This window comes from Neoarius graeffei, chromosome 5, assembly GCF_027579695.1.
Source record: "Neoarius graeffei isolate fNeoGra1 chromosome 5, fNeoGra1.pri, whole genome shotgun sequence".
In the NCBI taxonomy this organism is placed as follows: Eukaryota; Metazoa; Chordata; class Actinopteri; order Siluriformes; family Ariidae; genus Neoarius; species Neoarius graeffei.
Window position 1 is genome coordinate 9003567 of NC_083573.1, and position 23300 is coordinate 9026866.

A 23300-nucleotide genomic window follows, 5' to 3' on the forward strand; every position below is an offset into this window, starting at 1 on the left:
TTGAAAGTATGTTCGGTATGCACTTTTTATAAATAGTCCTGGGAGAAACATGGCAGTCTTTTGATTACAGCAGCAGTTTCTTGGAAGCGCAAACCTTTAGGGTATCCAAGTAAGATTATTTAAAAGCGCAGAAAGCTTTAGACAAAGAAGTTACATGGCAGGAGAGTAGAGCATCACGATCGATCAGGCAAGTCCGAAGGGTGGAAGCCGATCTAGTGTTGATAAAATAGGGGCAATATGGACAAGTTTCTGGTTCTAGTCAGGAATCAGGCTACTGCGTTCTGGACTAACTGGACAACAGAGCATTCCAGGAGTCCAACTTCGATGCCCTAAAATGTATTTCCTAGATCTGTCTTCCAAAGTAATGTTCACTACATGAGCTTTGAACAAGGAACTTAAGGTTCTAGAAGCAGCATGTGTATAAAGCATATTCAATCTGCAATGTAGTCCATTTACGGGTTTAAAAACCTTTGGACGAACCGTGAATCGATTCACATGATTCATTGTTTATCATTTGATTAAAATGCAATTAGGAATGACTGAATTTAAAACCTTAGGCTGTGATTTACTCGGATTCAAAATAATAACTGCTAATTTGTTTGTACAGTGGGAAAATTGATGCAAATTGTGGGCGTTTTTTTTTATTTTACAAAAAATAGTTGTGCGAATTCCAAAGATGGAGAGGAAACAATGTCTACTTTAGATTTTTGCATACATTCAACATGGTGAGTTCAGATATCAAAGCGGCAAAGGAACTTGAAATCTAGCACAGATTAAAGGCAGCGAGATATGTTAAAAATATTCAAAATATGATACGAATAAATGAACAGAAGAATGTAGACATAAGTGCATATTATGTTAGTACTGTAAATGTGAACGAAAACTTGAACACGATCATACGATATCAAGTCATGATTTTGAGAAGGTATAATTGAAAAAATGTTCTCATTATTAAGAGAGAGTAAATTCTATATTCTTTATTTCTTTAATTAGAAGACGCAATTTTAATACCTGCTCTCCAGATTAATGTATTAATTTGCGCACACAATTTCATTTTTTTTAAAGTCGTTTTAGGCTTAGAAATGAGTAACTAACAGGCTTGTAGTACTCGAGTCCAGGACTCGTGACTTGATTTGGACTTGAACGCTGATGACTCGGACTTGTACGTTAACTGCATTCGGACTCGTAAATTGGAGACGAGGACTCCGATTTTTTTTTGTTTAATTTTTGTCACATTCCATAATAAGTTGGCATAAGATATTTTATATTTATACCTACATTAATTTTTATACTAATTTCGTGCAAGAGAATGCACAGCCACCTATTCAGGAACAAACTAACGTTAATAGAGCTAAAATGCCTGGACAGAACGCCCCTAGGATTGTCCCCTTTGCTTATACAGACTTCTCGTGCGGTGGGAAAAAATGCACTGCGATGTGTTCCATATGTCGAAGAACGATCGAGGAGACGACGGGGACGACCTCGAACTTCAATCGTCATTTGGCAAGGCTCCACCCAGAGAAGGAAATGACGTGCTATGTTCATTGTTCGGTTGATAGTGGGCAGGGCTTGCTGAGCATTAAACTAGCTAGTGTTAACCCTGTCTCATGTTATTTGCCCTGTTGAGAGTGGGTGGGGCTTGCTGAGCGATGAACAAGCTTTTTATCTGTAGCCTATTAACTAAAATGGGGCAGTCGAGCAGAAACATTAGTCCAACACAGTAGGGGCCTCTGCATGCTCTTGCGACAAGGCTTTCGCAGATAGCTTTTCGCAGACACTTGTAATTTATCGTTGAGCGGGGAGTAATAGGCGTGCGCGATGTTATTCACCGCCACAACGCAAGGGGGCGCGAAGTCGCGAAATCGCTAGGAGTAGTTGGTGGGTGTGGTTAGTGGAGTGTTTATCCTCCGGTTACTTATAATGACTAGAACTGGAGTCGTATAGATGTACGTACTTCCTCACTTCCTCGATCAACCGCTCTTCGTGCTGCTCCATCTTCGCTTGTGTTTTTAAAAATGGCGGTCGTGAAAACAAAACAAACCGGGAAAGTAGGGAAGCGGAAGTGCGTGTACAGCGGATGTAGAGTGGACCAATCAGAGCCCTCTTGTCTGCGACGCTGTCTGCGAGGCTTCTGCGGTGGTCACAATTTTTGGGAGGTGCGCGCAGAGCGTCTGCGAAGGTGGGGGGGCTACGCAGACACCATCTGCGACGCCGTCTGCGAGGACTGGGTTGTCAGCATAAATTGGCCTTAGCAGAGACGCTTTCGCATAAAGGCAGCAACAGCCACCGTCAAACGGTGCAGTTGGAGTCTTGTTCTCGGACTCGACTCGAAATTTTCTTAAATGACTCGGACTTGAACACTGGGGACTCGAGACTGGACTCCGACTCGAGGTTTCGTGACTCGACTACAAGACTGGTAATTAATAATTAGTGGCAAAGGAAGTAAACGTGCATTTTGTACATTTAAGTAGAAACACCCCAAATTACATATTCATGAAGCCAAATACCACACAACCCGTGTTATTTTTTTGTGATGAAGACGCAAAGCCTCCAGTTTTTATCATCCACCATCCACTCAGTGTGGCTTTTTAAAGACCACTGACAACCAGGTTTCAAAGAAAGATATAGATTATTACATTTAATTCATTCCGGTAGGATCATGGGCGCATGAGTATTTAAAAAAAAAAAAAGCAGCCAAAAAGCAGCACTTAAATCCAGCAAAATCAGCAGAGTCAGCTGCAAGTAGTCACCTTTTATACAAGCAGATGAGGTGTTATGAAATGCCCGAAAATCATAAATCTTATTTGAACATAGATTAAAGATAAATTTTGCACGATAGCCAAAAGAAAGTCAGTTTTAAGATGCTTTAAAACAGATTTTTTTTTTTTTAAGGTTAATGAACCAATACATCACTTGCCATCTTGAGAGGACCGCTGGGAAAAGTAGCTCTGCCAATGTTCAAGTTAAATTTAAGCCTTTGCTATATGGTCTAGCTAGAACTGAGCAGCAAGCGTTCTCCAAATGTGTCAGGCTGCCTGATGTTGGGCGGTTGGTAACCTCAAGGGGAGAGACCTGTAACTGATAGAATTGGGAAGGAATCAGGAATCAATAAAGTAGAGTAAAAAAAGAAAGCTTTAGGGTTTGATATCTTTCCAGTACGTTCTGCCAATGGACACAAGAGATGATGCATGAATCACAAGAATTGGAATGGTTTCCCACTAAAATGGGGTTTCCCTTTAAGCTGAGGAACTCCATTTTGAGCTTAAGCTGCCAGGAAACTCGGCATCTGTTTGCAGAACAACAAACAAGCAAGCCAAGCTCCTGGCTCCCCCAAGGCCATGCTTTCAGGCCTGACAGTACTGAGCCATCGTCAAGAAAACGGCGCATACAGAAAGGACATACTGTAAGCGTTCTGCTTGTACATATGTTCAAAGGCGGTGCGAAATGTTCGTGTGAGGGAGAAAGAGAGGTGGCATCATCCGGAGAGCTATTTCTGCAAACAGCGGGAGGTCTGAGAAACGAGGACTTAGCTGTGATGCCACAGTCACAGAAGTTAGTTACGCTGACTGTCTTTGATGTCGATTTGGCAGCTATTTAAAAATGTGCATTTTGTGACATCGTAAGAACCTTGGTAGTTTGCAAGGTTTGCACGATATTTTGTATCATTGTACACTTTATGCTTTGTTTACTCGCAATCTGCTACCAATAGATAGTAGATTTTAAAAAAACCCACAAGATTTGGTGCCACATTTAAGTGTAATTAACAATTATTGGGTCTTAATAATAAACCAGACTTTATAAACATATCTTATAACAGAGATCAAGCTGAATAACCTCGCAAGTTATACAAGTTGGCGAAGGCAGCAAACCCCTTTTTTGTGTGAAAGTAAGACCATAATTCAGTTCACCGAGAGCCTCATTCAGAGACAGCGACTTAAGTCCACAGACGTGTCTGAGACACAGGATGTCCTGAAAAAAAAAAATCAGGGATAGAAAATACGGACCGAGGAGGCAAACCACATTTTTGTGTGTGTTTGGGTTTTTTTTCTGTCAAATATAATGCAAAGGCAAGAGACAATTTAAAAATAACTAATGTGATGATCATATGAATGAAAAATTCACGAAGTATTGAAATACAACTTATATGTAGTCTTGCCAATATATTACTGGATAAATGGTCCGAATTGTTATTATAATATAATTCACTGGAAACTGATTCAGCTATCCAGCAGCTTATAAAATAGCCCTTGAGCCAGCATATTGTGTTACTGGATTTTGCACTTTTTTTTCCCAGCGGTACTATGTTATACACGTTAACAAGTTACCTTCACGGCTGACTGACACGCAACATGAATTATTTTTTTCGCGGTCCGGTTTCCATCAAATCCTGCGCTCTGATTGGCTGGCGAGCGGGTCCGTATCCTATGGTACGGGCCTCAGGCGACTCGTTCGTTCACAACAAACATCGTAGCAATTTTTTGTCAACATTTATTTTCGCATTTCTCAGGAGAATAGCATTAATTTTACAGCATGGATAGCGATAACGACAGTGTTCACAGCGAAAGCGAGTTTTACTACCCTGAGGAAGAAGAAATAAAAGAAAACATTTCAGGAGAAAGCTAAAAACCTGTAACTTGCTAACCATACCTGTCAACCCTCCCGTTTTTCCCGGGAAATCCCTTATTTTGACTTATTTCCCGCTGTCTTCCCGTTTTTTTTATTTTCCCGAAAATACCCCGTATTTTGACATTATATAAAAGTCCCGTATTTTCACAATATAAAAAAGTCGGTAGGTCCAGACTTCATGATGCGCCTCTGACAGGAGTTTACAGCAGGAAGTCGGGCCATGAATTCACGTCCCCGCCCTCTCAGGCATCAGTAATTACATAACTACGTCCGGAGGCGAGGCTGAACAAGTGATTAGGTCCAGTGTTGCCAGATTGGGCGGTTTCCCGCCCAAGTTGGGTGGTTTCAAGTGCATTTTGGCGGGTTTTGAACATATTTTGGGCTGGAAAACGTCAGCAGTATCTGGCAACACTGATTAGGTCTGAGGTGAAGATGGCGATGCTAATAGCTAAGAAAAACATTAGCCTCTCTTTCTTTGATGATTTCAACAAGTGCGTGGCTGGAATGTTCCCAGACTCTTCCATCGCAAAGAAATTTTCCATGGGGAAAACGAAAGCTTCCCAAATAATCAAAGGTAAGCTGCACATGTTTACATTAAGTATGTCCTGGCTAAGGCCTCATAAATAGCCTAGTGTAAACTAATTGGTGTATTAACTGTTTTATCCACTCATTGTCTATTTTATTTTCTATCTGAAACTTACCCATTTTAAATCACTCTTGGTTTAATATTTTATATTACTATTTATTACTCTATCTATCTATCTATCTATCTATCTATCTATCTATCTATCTATCTATCTATCTATCTATCTATCTATCTATCTAGTGTTCCGAGGCCATGATTATGGTAAAACCATAATAAATTGCAATGGAATTGAATTTATTGACTGGTTATATAATGACCTTTCTTATTTTAACATAAGATACGTATTTTAGCCCTTAATTTGGGAAATAACTGGTAGCACTGAAAGCAAATAAAAATAAATGTATAGTTTATTCACAAATGCACTCTATAAACCATAAGCATATTGAGTTTGGGTCTTGGCTATCACCAACATGCACCAGAGTACAGGAAATCACAAATACTAGATAGAAAATTGCCCCCCATTCAACTACACACCCACTTTTGGTGAAGGGTATGACTTTCCGAAATTTTCCCTTATTTTGAGTTAAAAATCTGGGAAATATCCCTTTTTTTCAAACCTCAAAGTTGACAGGTATGTTGCTAACGCCGAGCAAAAACATGGCTGAATCCTGAATGACTCAATTTTGTATAAATAGGGGACTACATAGGCGGCAAAATGTAGTTTTTTTCCTGACATGGAAGTGCACTTGTATACCGAGGAGGAAGCCATTTGCATTACAGCCGTGAATGAGAATTCAAAATGGCGGCTCGGCTCGGTTTTCCCTTTCGGGCGCTCTCGTTTTCTGTTAGAATTTGGTAAAGACAAAAATAAATATATTATTTACCAGTTTACGGTCGGTCCGTATGGTGAAATACCGTGACCTCGGCCTTGAATACTGACCTCGGCCCAGAGGGCCTCGCTCAGTACTTTCAAGACCTCGGTCACGGTATTTCACGGTACGGACCTCCCAGCTGCTAAATAACACATATGCATCTAAATTGAACTCTTCGACAGACACAAACATTGTGCAAATAGTGACATATGCGTAATGAGGATTTAATCCTGAAATACTAATGAGCACATTAGAATTAAGACATCACATGTAACATCGGTCAATTTGATGCCCATATTAAATACCTTAATAGAGTATGACATGATTAATTGATACTACTAATTAATCATTTAAAATTCAAAGATAGGGTTTCTTTTGCATGAAAGACACTGAAGCATCTAAATTGGAGACATTGTATTGCTCCATTGTATTGAGGACCAAATTGTTCACTGATAAAATGATAAGCTGCACTTAAAGCAAGCTGTAAATGTCGTAGATGGGTGCTTGGTCAGCATATCCTCCAAAACCCTTGGCACATTTTCTTTACAGCACTGAAAGAACAAAAACAGTGGCATTATTTTATTAAATAGCAACTTAAATGTGTGATAAAATAGCCTACATCCGGTGCACACATTGCAATTTCATTACCTTGATTTAGTGCCTCTTGGCTTTATTAAAGAGGAACTGAAGTCATTTTTAAACATGCTTTATTTCTTAATTATCGTGCTATTCAATTACGTTTTCGGTTTTAGTAACCTTATATCGTGACTCATATTGGCAACCAATTGCAATTAAATATTTGTGTACTTATCGACCTATTTGGTTTTTAGCCATGTTGAATTGAGTTTGTTTGGTCCATGGTAGGCGTCGCTTATCCGCGCGATCTTCACCAGACTTGTGCGAGACTTCGAAACGTGAAGCAGTGTCAGCCAGGTGTCGGTGCCGCCATTTTGAAAACTGTTTTCCAAACACAATATTGCACAACAATGAATTTAAATGACGATTAGTGCCTACTTTTTTTCAAACTTTCCTGATTGCTATCAAAGCAAACAAAACTTCCGGCTTGATCACGTCAGCATTCGAAAGACGTCTTTTGACAACGTTGGCCGCTTTGATTTCCGCTGTCCGTTTTACTTCCGTCCGACGATGTCTCGCACAGGTCTCAACGAATCTCGTTTACGGCCATCGCTTTGACATATGGACTGATGAGAACGTGATGGGCAGATATGGTGTAAGAGAGAGAAATGTGGCAAATGGTGGTTGATTTTTCAAAGAGGATGAATTTGGCAATAGTCAATACATACTTTGAGAAGAAAGAGTAGCACAGGGTGACGTTTAAGAGTGGAGGAAGATCTACACAGGTGGACTACATACTCTGCAGAAGGGGTAACCTGAAGGAGATTGGAGACTGTAAAGTGATGGCAGGGGAGAGTGTAACTAGACAACATCGAGTGGTCATGTGCAGGATGAGCTTGAAAGTGAAAAATAGGAAGCGTGAAATAGTGGAGCTGAAGATTAAGTGGTGGAAACTAAAAGAGGTTGAACATCAGAAGGAGTTTAGGGAAGAAATGAGACGAGCATTGAGTGGTCATGGAAGTCTGCCAGAAGATTGGAATACGACTGCTGTACTAGTAAGAGAGGTAGCAAGGAAGGTGCTAGGGTGGTCATCGGGAAGGAGGAAGGAAGACAAGGAGACATGGTGGTGGAACAAAGAAGTGCAGGAAATTATAAAAGAGAGGAGGCTAGCAAAGAAGAACTGGGTCGAGCAGAGAGATGAGGAAAGCAGGCGGTTATGCAGAGAGACGAGACAGAAGGCAAAAAGAGCTGTGGTGAAGGCGAAAGCAGATGCATACCAGGAGTTGTACGAAAGACTGGAGACCAAAGAAGGCGAGAAAGACCTGTACAGACTAGCTAGGCAGAGAAACAGGGAAGCGAGGGATGTACAGCAGGTAAGAGTGATGAAAGATGGAAATGGAAACGTGCTGACAAAGAGAGTGTATTAAGAAGGTGGAAAGAGTACTTTGAGGATTTATTAAATGAGGAGAATCCAAGAGAGAAAAGGTCAGATTCATTGGAGACAGCAAATCAGGAAGTAGTTGGTTAGTAAGGATGAGGTGAGAGCAGCCATGAAAAGAATGAAGACTGGGAAAGCAGTCGGACCAGATGGTATCCTGATCGAGGCTTGGAGATGTTTGGGTGAGACAGCTGTGGAGTTCCTAACGAGATTGTTCAATAAGCTCCAAGAGAATGAGAAAATGCCAAATGAATGGAGAAAGAGTGTGCTAGTCCCAATATACAAGAATAAGGGAGATGTACAGAGCTCCAGTAATTACAGAGGAATAAAATTGATGAGCCACACCATGAAGCTATGGGAAAGGGTATTGGAAGTGAGACTGAGAAGAGAGGTAGCAATCTGTGAACAGCAGTACGGGTTTATGCCAAGGAAGAGCACGTCGGATGCGATTTTTGCTGTAAGAATGTTAATGGAGAAGTACAGGGAAGGCCAGAGAAAGCTACATTGTGTGTTTGTAGACCTGGAGAAGGCATACGATAGAGTGCCGAGAGATGAGTTATGGTATTGTATGAGAAAGAGTGGAGTGAATGAGAAGTATATCAGAGTGGTGCAAGACATGTATGAGAACAGTGAAACAGCAGTGAGGTGTGCAGTTGGAACGACTGAATGGTCCAAGGTGAAGGTGGGACTCCATCAAGGATCTGCTTTGAGTCCTTTCTTGTTTGCTATAGTGATGAATAGCTTGACGGACGAAGTGAGGCAAGAGTCACCATGGAACATGATGTTTGTGTATGATATTGTGATATGTGGTGAAAGTAGAAAGGAGGTTGAGTTGGGTTTGGAGAGATGGATGTATGCACTGGAACGAAGAGGAATGAAGGTGAAAAGTAGCAAAACAGAATACATGTGCATCAGTGAGAATGGGGATGAGAGTGTAGTGAAGATGCAAGGAGTAGACTTGGTGAATTCAAGTACCTGGGGTCAACTGTGCAGGAAAATGGGGGCTGCGATAGTGAGGCGAGAAAGAGAGTGCAGGCAGGGTGGAGCAGTTGGAGAAGGATTTCGGGAGTCATTTGTGATAGGAAAGTCCCAGCAAAAGTGAAAGGTAAGATGTATAAGACAGTAGTGAGACCAGCTGTGATGTACAGATTGGAGACCGTACCCTTAACGAAGAGGCAGGAGGCAAAGTTGGAGGTGGCAGAGTTGAGGATGTTAAGGTTTGCGATGGGAGGTTGGACAGGATAAGGAACGAGCGCATCAGACGGACAGCACATGTGGAAAGCTTGGGAATGAAGCTAAGAGAGATGAGACTGAGATGGTACGGGCACATCCTGAGAAGAGATGCAGAGCCTGTTGGAAGGAGAATGTTGAGGATGGAGCTGCCAGGCAAACGAAAATGAGGAAGGCCAAAGATGAGATACATGGGTGTGGTGAGAGAGGACATGAAAGTGGCAGGTATGGTAGAGAAGGATGCGGAAGACAGGGAGCAATGGAGACGAAAGATCCGCTGTGGCGACCCCTAATCGGGAGCAGCCAAAAGAAGAAGAAGAAGAAGCTTTGACATATGGACTGATATATTACAGAGCATATTTCAAACACTCATAACTTGCTGTAGCAGGAAAAAATAGCGATCAAAAATAAAATGCATCCCAATATTTACAACCCCAATTCCAAAAAAGTTGGGACAAAGTACAAATTGTAAATAAAAACGGAATGCAATAATTTACAAATCTCAAAAACTGATATTGTATTCACAATAGAACATAGACAACATATCAAATGTCGAAAGTGAGACATTTTGAAATTTCGTGCCAAATATTGGCTCATTTGAAATTTCATGACAGCAACACATCTCAAAAAAGTTGGGACAGGGGCAATAAGAGGCTGGAAAAGTTAAAGGTACGAAAAAGGAACAGCTGGAGGACCAACTTGCAACTCATTAGGTCAATTGGCAATAGGTCATTAACATGACTGGGTATAAAAAGAGCATCTTGGAGTGGCAGCGGCTCTCAGAAGTAAAGATGGGAAGAGGATCACCAATCCCCCTAATTCTGCGCCGACAAATAGTGGAGCAATATCAGAAAGGAGTTCGACAGTGTAAAATTGCAAAGAGTTTGAACATATCATCATCTACAGTGCATAATATCATCAAAAGATTCAGAGAATCTGGAAGAATCTCTGTGCGTAAGGGTCAAGGCCAGAAAACCATACTGGGTGCCCGTGATCTTTGGGCCCTTAGACGGCACTGCGTCACATACAGGCATGCTTCTGTATTGGAAATCACAAAATGGGCTCAGGAATATTTCCAGAGAACATTATCTGTGAACACAATTCACCGTGCCATCTGCCATTGCCAGCTAAAACTCTATAGTTCAAAGAAGAAGCCGTATCTAAACATGATCCAGAAGTGCAGATGTCTTCTCTGGGCCAAGGCTCATTTAAAATGGACTGTGGCAAAGTGGAAAACTGTTCTGTGGTCAGACGAATCAAAATTTGAAGTTCTTTATGGAAATCAGGGACGCCGTGTCATTCGGACTAAAGAGGAGAAGGACGACCCGAGTTGTTATCAGCGCTCAGTTCAGAAGCCTGCATCTCTGATGGTATGGGGTTGCATTAGTGCGTGTGGCATGGGCAGCTTACACATCTGGAAAGACACCATCAATGCTGAAAGGTATATCCAGGTTCTAGAGCAACATATGCTCCCATCCAGACGACGTCTCTTTCAGGGAAGACCTTGCATTTTCCAACATGACAATGCCAAACCACATACTGCATCAATTACAGCATCATGGCTGCGTAGAAGAAGGGTCCGGGTACTGAACTGGCCAGCCTGCAGTCCAGATCTTTCACCCATAGAAAACATTTGGCGCATCATAAAACGGAAGATACGACAAAAAAGACCTAAGACAGTTGAGCAACTAGAATCCTACATTAGACAAGAATGGATTAACATTCCTATCCCTAAACTTGAGCAACTTGTCTCCTCAGTCCCCAGACGTTTACAGACTGTTGTAAAGAGAAAAGGGGATGTCTCACAGTGGTAAACATGGCCTTGTCCCAACTTTTTTGAGATGTGTTGTTGTCATGAAATTTAAAATCACCTAATTTTTCTCTTTAAATGATACATTTTCTCAGTTTAAACATTTGATATGTCATCTATGTTCTATTCTGAATAAAATACGGAATTTTGAAACTTCCACATCATTGCATTCCGTTTTTATTTACAATTTGTACTTTGTCCCAACTTTTTTGGAATCGGGGTTGTAATATAATGAGAGAATTTTTATAATAAAAAAATTGCCTTCAGTTCTCCTTTTAAGTGTGTCAATTAACTGGCAGTGTGCAATATAAATAAGTTCAAAATCCAGTAATACGATGTGCTGGATCAAGGTCTGTTTTATAAGCTGCTGAATAACCGAATTCATTTCCAGTGAATTATATTATAATTACAATTCGGACCATTTTATCCAGTAATATATTGGCAATATGCGAGACTCCATATAAGTTGTATTTCAATACTTCGTGAATTTTCATTCATATGAGCATTGCATTAGTTATTTTTAAATTGTCTCTTGCCTTTATCGTACTTTGTATTATATTTGACAGAAGGAAAAAACCCACAAAAAAACGTGGCTTGCTTCGTCAGTCCGTATTTTCTATCCCTGATTTTTTTTTTTTTCAGGACATCCTGTGTCTCAGACACTTCTATGGACTTTTTGGACTTAAGTCGCTGTCTCTGATACCCCTTTTCCACCAAATCAGTTCCAGGGCTGGTTCGGGGCCAGTGCTGGTGCTGGTTTACAACTCGTTCAACTTGCGAGCCAGCTGAGAACCAGTTTGCTTTTCCATAGCTCGCGGTGCTAAGGGAAGCCACGTCATTACGTCGCTGTATACGTCAGTTACGTCGCTGTATACGTCAGTTACGTCGCTACGTTTGCATAAACCTTGGTGCGAATATCGAAGCAAAAACAACATGGAAGAAGCAGCAGCAACAACAACAACAATAATAATAATGGATGACTTCGCGTTTGTACAGCTGCTGCTTCTCGTCGCTTAAAAATGGCGATCTTTTGCGGTCTTGTTATTGTTGTTGGTCTTAACAACTCCGCCCCCCCCCCATGACATATGCGGTTCTTTCCTCTGGCCCAGCAGAGAGTTGCTGCTAGCCTGGAACTGGTTTTTCTGGCCCCAGAGCCAGTTCTTTGTCAGTGGAAACAGAAAACCCGGTTCCAAACTAAGCACTGGCCCCGAACCAGCCCTGGAACTGCTTTGGTGGAAAAGGGGCATGAATGAGGCTCTTGCTGAACTGAATTATTGGCGAACTTTCACAAAAAAGAGGTTTGCTGTCTGTGCAAAGCAGAACATAGACGTTGTCCAAAATGCTGTCCAAAAGATGTAACACAATTTGTCCTATAACCAGTTATTCACAGATGGCTGCTGGGAAAAGTAGACAGAGACACACTGAGGTTACAGAAATGTGTGTACGTTAACGGAGCTGTCAGACTGCGAGCGTGTTGTCACAGTCAGGTTCATTGTTGGCCTTGCACATTCTTACTAGTGTTAGAAAGCACAGCCTGTTCTGTGTTCAAGCATAAAAGAAGCTCAGCTTGTCGTAGTAGTGAGCTGACAATGATGATGCCATTGCTCTGTGGGTTTGCGGTTGGAAGTCACAGTCAAGCTTGACAGTGGATAAAAAATGAAATGACTCCAGGACTGATTTAATTAAAACGATAAAGTGAATTTCAGGTCATTTTCTTCTTAAAGGTAGGCTGCCTTTCAGATTTTTCAAGTGTAGGTTATAAAAAGAATTTTCCCCGACGCCCATTTTTTGTTTAGTGGACTGGATTCGAATCACGGACTTCCAATATTTTATTAGTTTTTTTTTTTTAAATAGAACAATTAATGAATTTATCTCCACATGGCCCTAAATTCCCCGCTATTTCTTCCTGCTTCACCATGATCCAATACAAGATACTACCGGTACGTCACGCATGACGTGGTGGGCTTTCACTGTTCACGCAAGGCATTGTGGGATACAAATTAAAACCGAAGAGAAAAATGGAAGGCGTGAGTGTGCGAATGAAACGTGAAAGACCGACTACAGTAACGGAAAGAAAGCGAGAAGAAAAGAGGTTATGTTATATACGAAGGAAAGGAAACGCAGGACCAAACTAATAAATATATATCCGTGCTCAGCGAGCACCTCGGTGTGATCAGCTGTTCGTTTAGCAACAGAATGATGGAACTGTCAGTGCACGCTCAAAGGTAAACCTGTAGATGGCAGTAATGCAACACTGGATGCCAGCTGCTGTAAAACCCAAAAGATGAAGAAAAAGAAGCAGGTAAACCTGCGCACGGATTTCCTCTGTCTGCTTGACTGCGCAAAGCGAGCGATTTCGCGCACATTATTTGCTTCAATCCCATCAAATTAAATAACTTTCCAGCCACAGAATGGCCTGATATTTTGTGAGATATTACAGAAATAAACATATTTTGGTCCGTCTCAGAAACTGTTCTCTCATTTGGGACATTATGGTCAAAAAATAAATTTTCTAATTTTAATTTTTTTTTTTTTTTTGCATTTACCCAACACTCAATGTTTCTTTTGTCACGTTCAATAAGAATAAAGGTAGTATCTTGCTTTATCTGGCCTCCACTGTGGAAAATCTTTTTTGATTACAATTCAAATGCTTTTGTCAAATTGATTTCCATATAAAATAACTACATCATGAAGAATTAAAGCCCCTCCTTCACAGATGAGTGAAAATATTGAATAAATTTCCTCTTTTTGATTGCTTGGGTTAAAAACGCCAAATTATGATGACTGAATTGATTATTCACTTAAATATGAATAATATGATACATTTTGGGTATTTGATATGGCGAAATGGGACACAATGGAAAAATCAAGAACGCACCGGAAAGATGAGAATAACGGCAGCAGTAAAAGAACAGCGACTGTACCGGCTGAAGGTCGCACGGGTCTCTGCTGCGGCGCGCGAGCGAGAAACGGGACATCACTACCGCACTGGCCATAGATTCTATCAAAAGTTCGATCTAAATTGACCGTGGTTGCAAAATATTGGCCAAAAATACGCAAACACTACGAAATATGAAAGTAAGATGGAAAAGAAACACATTCTATTGCCTTATACTGCAAGACTAAAACAAAATAAAACTGTCAACTCACCTTTTCAGCGATAATGTCCGAACAGATCACCCGCGTAACAGAAAGACCGCAAATGGAAGCACGATCAACTTCTAACTGTTGGAGTGGAAAATTCCATTCTACACATGCAAATTGTTAATGTGTGTCCTTTCCCGCACACAAATAACACGCTACGGTAAAAAATAGACCACGACTCATTTTATAGCTCAGAAATTCATACAAGACCAGCAACCATCGTAATATATTCTGTAAGAAACATATTCTATACCTAACTTTCAGCTTTCGTTTTAAAAAACAAAATCGCAGATTTATAACTAAATTTTTATACGGCGTAGTGATTTTAAGTTACTACTTTTGGTGAGGTCGTGACCTTGACCCTGAGGCTTTCCGTTTAGATCAAAACACACGATCGTATTGGTTTTGGGGATGCGGAAAACGGAGTTACAACAGTGATCAAATATTTTGCATGATGTTTTATTACGGTTATGATTTTTCTGTGAGCGCCCCAATTCTTAGGTGTATAAAGTTACAACTTAAAATGCAATCAGTGATGACTGTAGACTTTTCAGTGGTACAACCTTTTTAAGGGAATGCGATGTAGTCAACCATTTATCATGTCCCGGATCAAGCCGCCATTTTTCCACAAATTTGCAGAATTTTTGCCAAATTCTGAATCAAGTATTCACATCAAAGATTTAGTTTTGTCTGTATTATTTCTTTCATCATTTTATTTCAAATTAAAACCATCACCATTCAAAACCGTATAGTTTATTGACTGCGTATATTTAGTGGGGTACCCCCACAGTACCCAGTTTCTGAGACAGACCCATGTCACAATGACCGAATTTCAGAGGGAACGAAATTTCACCGGTTTTATGAAATCGAAAGGCCGTCTAGTTTTAATAAAGTCATATAAGCAGCAATTGGTTTATTCCCAAAACATCTCAAAACCCCTCAACATACACCAGTCAGCCATAAAATTAAAAACACTGACAGGTGACGTGAACTACATTGATTGTATTGTTATAGTAGCACCCGTCAAGGGGTGGGATATATGAGGCAGCAAGAGAAGTCAGTTCTTGAAGTTGATGTGTTGGAAGCAGGAAAAATAGGCAAGTGTAAGGATTCGAGCGACTTTGACAAGGGCCAAAATGTGATGGCTAGATGACTGGGACTGAGCATCTCCAAAATGAACCGTAGGTGCTAAAGAAGGCAACTGGACTTGCTTGAAATCCTTGAAGACGTCTTCAAGGATTTCAAGCAAGTCCAGTTGCCTTCTTTAGCACCTACGGTTTACGATGACCTGGATGACTGAGAACCTTCACAGACATATCTCCAAAATGGCACATCTTGCAGTGGTTAGTACCGGCCAGAATTGGATGGCACAGTTGTGCAGTGGTTAGCACTGTCGCCTCACAGCAAGAAGGTTCCGGATTCGAGCCCAGTGACCAACGGGGGCCTTTCTGTGTGGAGTTTGCATGTTCTCTCCGTGTCTGCGTGGGTTTCCTCTGGGTGCTCTGGTTTCCCCCACAGTCCAAAGACATGCAGTTAGGTTAACTGGCTACTCTAAATTGCCCATAGGTGTGAATGCGTGTATGAATGATTGTTTCCCAAGGCCGGAAACGTGAGCAGGAAGGGCATCCGGCGTAAAACTGTGCTCCAATTAATATGACATGTCAAGGACATGGCAGTGACCCCACATACATAAGTGGGACAAGCTGGAAAAAGAAGAAGTACCGACCAAAAGTGGTCCAAGGAAGGACAACCAGTGAACCGGTCATGAGTGTCGAAGGCTCATTGATTTGTATGGGGCATGAAGGCGAGCCCATATGGTCCAATCCCACAGAAGAGCTACTGTAGCACAAACTATTGAAAAAGTTAATGCTGACACCTTTCTGTTTTCGCAAGCATGAACTTTTTCAGCAGTTTGTGAGAATCAGTGTGCCTTCCACACCCATGACCCTGTCACCGGTTCACCGGTTGTCTTTCCTTGGACCACTTTTAGTAGGTACTAACTACTGCATACTGGGAACACCCCACAAGATGTGTCATTTTGGAGATGCTCAGACCCAGTCATCTAGCCATCACAATTTGGCCCTTGTCAAAGTCACTCAGGTCACTTTTCCACCAAAGCAGTTCCAGGGCTGGTTCGGGGCCAGTGCTTAGTTTGGAACCAGGTTTTCTGTTTCCACTGACAAAGAACTGGCTCTGGGGCCAGAAAAACGAAAAACCGGTTCCAGGCTAGGACCAACTCTTTGCTGGGCCAGAGGAAAGAACCGCTTACGTCAGCGGGGGGGGGGAGAGTTGATAAGACCAACAACAATAACAAGACCGTGAAAGATCGCCATTTTTAAGCGACGAGAAGCAGCAGCTGTACAAACGCGAAGTCATCCATTATTATTGTTGTTATTGCTGCTGCTGCTGCTTCCGTGTTGTTTTTGCTTCGATATTCGCGCCAAGGTTTATACAAATGTAATGACGTAACTGATGTATACAGCGACGTAACTGACGTATACAGCAACGTAATGACGTGTCTCCCCTTAGCACTGTGAGCTACGGAAAAGCAAACTGGTTCTCAGCTGGCTCGCAAGTTGAACGAGTTGTGAACCAGCACCAGCACTGGCCCCGAACCAGCCCTGGAACTGATTTGGTGGAAAAGGGGTATCAGATCCTAACGCTTACCCATTTTTCCTGCTTCCAACACATCAACTTCAAGAACTGACTGTTCTCTTGCTGCCTAAAATATCCCATCCATTGACAGGTAACACTGTAACATCATCATTCGTGTAATTCACTAAGTGTTTTTAATTTAATGGCTGATCAGTATATATGGTCACAAATTGCCCATTTCAGTGTATGGTGGATTTCCCAGTGTGATAACCACTGCTGCTGTAGTGTAACTTTTGTTTTGGTTTTGGTCCGGACTCCAGCTTCCCATTCTTATAATTGACTGATTATCCTAATGTGTTCACCTATTCCATGTCGCGCCTTGAGTCGTTCGGTTATTTCTGCCCTTTTGTTGCTGTTGTTGCTGTTCCATGGGGCAGTTACCTGACGATGCTTTCGTGTCCTCAACCCCAAGCTTTACTTTCCCGTGTTCTTTGTGTCTTGTCGTATTTTCTGGTTTGGATCCTCACCTGTTTTCATATTTGGATTTTGGATTATCCTCGTACTCCCCTACCTGCCTGTTTTTTTGATCCTGGCTCCTTCCACACATTACATGTCACGCATAACCAATTCTGGGCCTATGCACATTTCAGTCTGAATTAAATTCCAACACTTTCAAAAAAAATAAATAAGTTGAAGTTTCAAAAAAATAAGCTCCTTTAAGTCAATAAATAAATAATCAATGCAGAAAGCTGCTGCACAGTGTAAATTACAGAGAAAAGCCAGGATCCTCCAGAAGATCAAGAGGGAATTCTCTGACCTCGATCTGACTACGATTGTGTCGCACTACAGCACAAGCACAAACACAGACACACACACACACTCGAGTACTGCACAACTCGAGCCAGCAGAGTTGGAACATAGCGACACAAACACAGATGGAGATTTAAACCTTGGTGGAACGGGTTTAGCAAAGTGTGTGCAGTCGAGCATTGTGGTAGTTTGCCACTTTGGATTTGGATCAGGAATACGCATTTCTACACGGATGCCAATATCCGTACGCTCTTGGCTTGTGCTCATACACTACGCATGACACGTCCTGAATTCAACAGACAAATTTTGACAAATCAGGAGCCTTCGTAGCTGGGACCATTTCCCAAGCTTTCTGGTTTTGTCGGGGATCGTCCAGTAAACCCAGTGGGCTGCTGATATCCCAATGATCAGCATTCTATCCAACAAAACAAATACCTTTCACTCTACCAGATTTCCAATGGTTTGTGTGTTTATTGGTAACTTGAAGATGTACCTGTAGCTTGTTATTCATTCCTAAATCCCACTGCTTACTACACTACAGACATCAACCAAACTAACAAGCATAAATTTCATTTTTTCTCCTTGCTACCTTGATTCTAATATGGATCAAAGGCGGGTGGCACAGTGGTGTAGTGGTTAGCACTGTCGCCTCACAGCAAGAAGGTCCGGGTTCGAGCCCAGTGGCCGATGGGGGCCTTTCTGTGCAGAGTTTGCATGTTCTCCCTGTGGGTTTCCTCCGGGTGCTCTGGTTTCCCCCAAAGACATGCAGGTTAGGCTAATTGGTGGCTCTAAATCAGGGATGCCATGGTTACGGCCCGCAGGCCAGAAGTGGCCCGATTGGACATCACATCCGGCCCGTGGTTGATATGGGAGAGCCATTTTTTAATTAAAAAATTTAATAAAATAAACTTTCATCTAATGGTTTTTCCTTTAAAAAATTAAATCTGACATTTTATTTTTATTCAATTTTCGTGGAATTATTTCAGTTTGTCTTTTGCTGCTGCCCGCCTCAGCTGCTGCAGCGCGTGCGCTGACCAGGATGTTAGCCTACAGTGTTGCGCGCTGTTGAAGGATAAGTACACATCTGTTGCAATCGAATCATTCTACAAATACTTGCCGCCAGAGTACCCAGTTATGACGGCATTTGCAGGCAAAATATTGTGTATGTTTGGGACAACATATTTATGTGAGCAGGCCTTTTCTGTGATGAATATTAATAAATCGAAACTGCGTAATCGCCTGACACACGAACATCTCAATGACGTTATGAAAATAGCCACGGCCCAGAACCTGTCCCCCAATGTCGACAAGCTAGTGAAAGTTAAAAGGTGTCTAGCTTCGACAAGTAAAATGTAGCTGAAGTAGGTTTGTCTTCCCATTCATCATATTCCTGTGTGATATGGTTGGGAGGGAATAAAATGGGTTGGATTTTACTGATGTATGCTGTACAGTAGGCTAATGCCATAGGCATGGGTTTGTGAAAATGTGGGTTGGAGTTGTATGACTGGCAAAGGAAACGTGCCATCTGTTGTTGAGCCAATGTAATGTGAGGTCATATCTGGCTTTTTTTCAAGAACCTTACGTTTTTCTACTGAATATTAAGTCACTTTGCTTATTTTTTGGATTGCTTTGTTCTGGCACTTATTTCTGTGACTTGTTTAGGAGTGTTTGGCCTTGACTTTTTTAATTGGCCTAATTTTGGCCTAACAATGCTTTTATGTGTAAGCCTTCAATAAATATGATCAAAATAATTTACAGTTTACTCTTGTGTTATTTGTAGAAAATGTGTTGGCATTGGCACCTAGTCTATTTTGTTGCATTTCTAAATGTGGACTACTTGCATGGATATGTCCGTGTCACATTTTCAAAGGGTAAATATCTGCTATGTAATTGTATGTCTCATTGTGAGGCTATTGTGGTGCCAATACAATTCCTTTTTGATGTGTTGTTGGCATCATTTTAAAAACAGTATATCCATGTGTTGAGTTACCTAAGGTGTAATTCGGCCCCCGAGGTCCCACTTAAAAAAATCTGGCCCCCTAACCAATTTCACCCTGGCATCCCTGCTCTAAATTGACCGTAGGTGTGAATGGTTGTCTGTCTCTGTGTTGGCCCTGCGATGACCTGGCGACTTGTCCAGGGTGTACCCTGCCTCTCGCCCACAGTCAGCCAGGATAGGCTCCTCCTTGCCTGCGACCCTGCACGGGATAAGTGGTTACAGATGGATGGATGGATGGATGGATGGATGGACATTGGTGAAAGTGCTCTGTTCTCGACTTTGGAAAAATATATCTATATGCTAGTACAGCTCTGCTCAAGTCTAAAGATACCAACAAGGAAACAAGTCAATACATAAGCAAGAAAGATTCCTTCAATCAGTAATTTTCTTGAACCGCTTTGTCCAGGTCAGGGTCATGGCTGATTCAAAGCCCTTGGATTGGATGCCACTACACACAACATTTCAAACTATCATTCACGGGGGCGTCGTGGCTCAGGTGGATAAGGCGCCATACCATAAATCCGGGGACCTGGGTTCGATTCTGACCTGAGGTCATTTCCCGATCTGTCTCTCTCTCCCACTCATTTCCTGTCTCTACACTATCCTATCCAATAAAGGTGAAAGAAGCCCCCCCCCCAAAAAACAAAACAAAACTTAAAACTATCATTCACAACAAGAGGAAGTATCAAGTCCTCAATGCACCTTCCAAGATGTTGTAGAGGAAACATGTAGACAGGAACCAGGGTAAGAGTCATATGAGGTGCTTAATGAAGAGGTGGGTCTTCAGCCTGTTCATTTCACTTCATTGTCACTAGAGAAAAATCTCCAAGCTCATCTTCCTTGCATTTACAACAAGAATGAGTTGCAGTTTCTTCCTGGAACACCTATGATTTGCTGAGAAATTATTTGAAGAGCTTGTTAAAAAAAAAAAAAGCAGTGTTACCGCTCGAACAGACCCACTGCTTTTTTTTTTTTTAACTAGCTCTTCAAATAATTGAAGAGCTAGTTAGTTACCCTCTCTAGCTAGTTACACTCTCAGGCCTGAGTACTGATCCTTGAGGGACACCAGGAAAGAGTCTGTATTGTGCTGATGTGTGACCAAGCGTCCCTTCTGGTAGAGAGCAATCCACCGCCGTGCTGAGCCAGTGCTTATCGTGGTTAAACATGTTGAAACTACAGAGGGGTCCAAGAGGATCAGGACTGAGGACAGTTTGGCTGATTTAGCGGAATGGAGCTTCTCGTGTGTTCAGCATAATGGACCAGTCACTCATCGGGAAGGCTAGCCGATGAGTTATGAGTAATCCACTTCTGCATATATACAGTATTTGTGAGAGCTTTTAGCTTGAATCTTGCCATGAATCAATGTGTGTGTGTGCGCAGATTGGAGCAGCTCGGCTTTAATGCGCTACTCCAGTTGATGATCGGCGTTCCTCTGGAGATGGTGCATGGAATTCTGAGAATCAGCCTTCTCTATATGGCAGGAGTGGTGGCAGGTGAGTGTGTGTGTGTGTGTGTGTGTGTGTGTGTGTGAGAGAGAGAGAGAGGTGTTAGTTGTGCTGTGGTTGCATTTTGACTAAATTCAGCATCATATTTATGCCCCATAGATCATTGGGACAGTCAATAACATTCACTGCCTCCCATCACACACTCACACGCGCGCATACACACACACGCTGGCCTGTGAATGTGTGCAGGGAGAAAGTGTAGCGAATCCATAATCGAGCCGCAAGACAAGGTCATCTTCTACTCAATAAACGCACACACGTTATTGCCACAGCAATGCAAACATTTACGCACTTTTTTTCCCTCTGCTAAGTGCATACTATTGAGGACGAGAAGAAGAGAAAGATACAAGTAATAGAGATGTAGTGTCAGACAGAGAGACAGACACACAGAAGAAAGACAGAACGATGGAGAGAGTGTGAGTGCTGAGCACTGCATCTGCAGCACTGCACAACATGGCGGTAATAGACAATCTGTCACACACACACACACACACACACACACACACACACACACACACTTTGTTCGGTCAATATGTAATTATCACAACTGACGATTATGTATTTTCCATCACGATTATTTACTGTGCCTGCTTTAGAATGTGCATCACACTTTTGCCTCCATGTGTGCTGAGAGGTGCCAATATTTTATTTCTGGTTTAGTCATACGATTTTTTTTTTTTTTTTTTGGACCCCTTGCTATAGCGAAGCAGTGATCAGACAAAGTTTGTTAATACGGTTTGATATCATTACTTTAATTATTCCATTTCTGCACCCATTTTAGCAATATACAGTACGTACATAATCACACACATCGCACTGACAAGGCAGAGAGAGTGAGAAAAAAAAAACATCATGGAGTGCGAGGAAGAAAAGTGAGAGAGTGTGTACAGAAGCGGAAGACGGATTTAATATTTTACCACCATGTGCTGATATCTTGATGCACTTTTGATGAGGATGGATGAGAGTCGTGTGTGTGTGTGTGTGTGTGTGTGTGTGTGTTCTGCTCCGTATCCAAGTGTGCAGCCATCAGCTTGTTGATGTTTCGTGAGATCTCCGGTAATGTTTCAAATCTGCGTAAACGCGCTGCAGGCAACAGAATGATGCCCACTCTTCAATAATAGAGGTATTTGTTGCCATGGTAACGGTTGATCAGCTTTGGTGGAATTATGAGGTGGAGAGTAAAATACTTCAGCTACTGACATCTCTCGCACATGCACACACTTTTCTGCCAACCACTCCCTCTCCTCTTTCTCTATTTTGTCACTCTCTTTCTGACTTTTCCGTTTCTCTCTCTGCAGGTTCTCTCACCGTCTCCATCACCGATATGCGTGCTCCGGTGGTCGGGGGCTCTGGGGGAGTCTACGCACTCTGCTCTGCCCATCTCGCCAACGTCGTCATGGTAACCAAGCCTAGCCACAGAAATGACTATGGCGTGCATCACTGAATGAGAGAGAGAGAGATGGAATAGATGTGTTTTGTTTGTTTTCAGCCTGTTTCCCTGGAGACCAAATGACTCTGTCACCTCTCACACACAATCCCGGGTACACACTTTGTGATAAAGTATTACCTCCTGTCTGCTTTCCTTATTTTGTCCCTTTTTTTGACAATAATATTTTAATGGGGGGCGGCATGGTGGTGTAGTGGTTAGCGCTGTCGCCTCACAGCAAGAAGGTCCTGGGTTCGAGCCCCGGGGCCGGCGAGGGCCTTTCTGTGCGGAGTTTGCATGTTCTCCCCGTGTCTGCGTGGGTTTCCTCCGGGTGCTCCGGTTTCCCCCACAGTCCAAACACATGCAGGTTAGGTTAACTGGTGACTCTAAATTGACCGTAGGTGTGAATGGTTGTCTGTGTCTATGTGTCAGCCCTGTGATGACCTGGCGACTTGTCCAGGGTGTACCCCGCCTTTCGCCCATAGTCAGCTGGGATAGGCTCCAGCTTGCCTGCGACCCTGTAGAAGGATAAAGCGGCTAGAGATAATGAGATGAGATGAGATATTTTAATGGATTGACATGTTTATTCAAAAACTAGATCTGCACAATCAAGTATGAATTCTGTAAATGAAACTGTATCACAGATTTGAGTCAGAGCTATGTTACATACTCAACTTGGAGCT

At 42.1% G+C, this 23300-nt stretch overlaps 1 protein-coding gene across 2 annotated transcripts in view; it reads left to right on the forward strand.

The window, feature by feature from the left end:
• Positions 1 to 23300, forward strand: part of rhbdl1 (rhomboid, veinlet-like 1 (Drosophila)) — an 87389-nt gene that overhangs the window by 48675 nt on the left and 15414 nt on the right. For both annotated transcript variants that reach the window (XM_060920389.1, XM_060920388.1), the window contains exons 5-6: positions 21067 to 21179; positions 22490 to 22590. In XM_060920389.1, coding sequence (XP_060776372.1) covers positions 21067 to 21179; positions 22490 to 22590 — 214 coding nt within the window. The remainder of the gene's footprint in view (positions 1 to 21066; positions 21180 to 22489; positions 22591 to 23300) is intronic.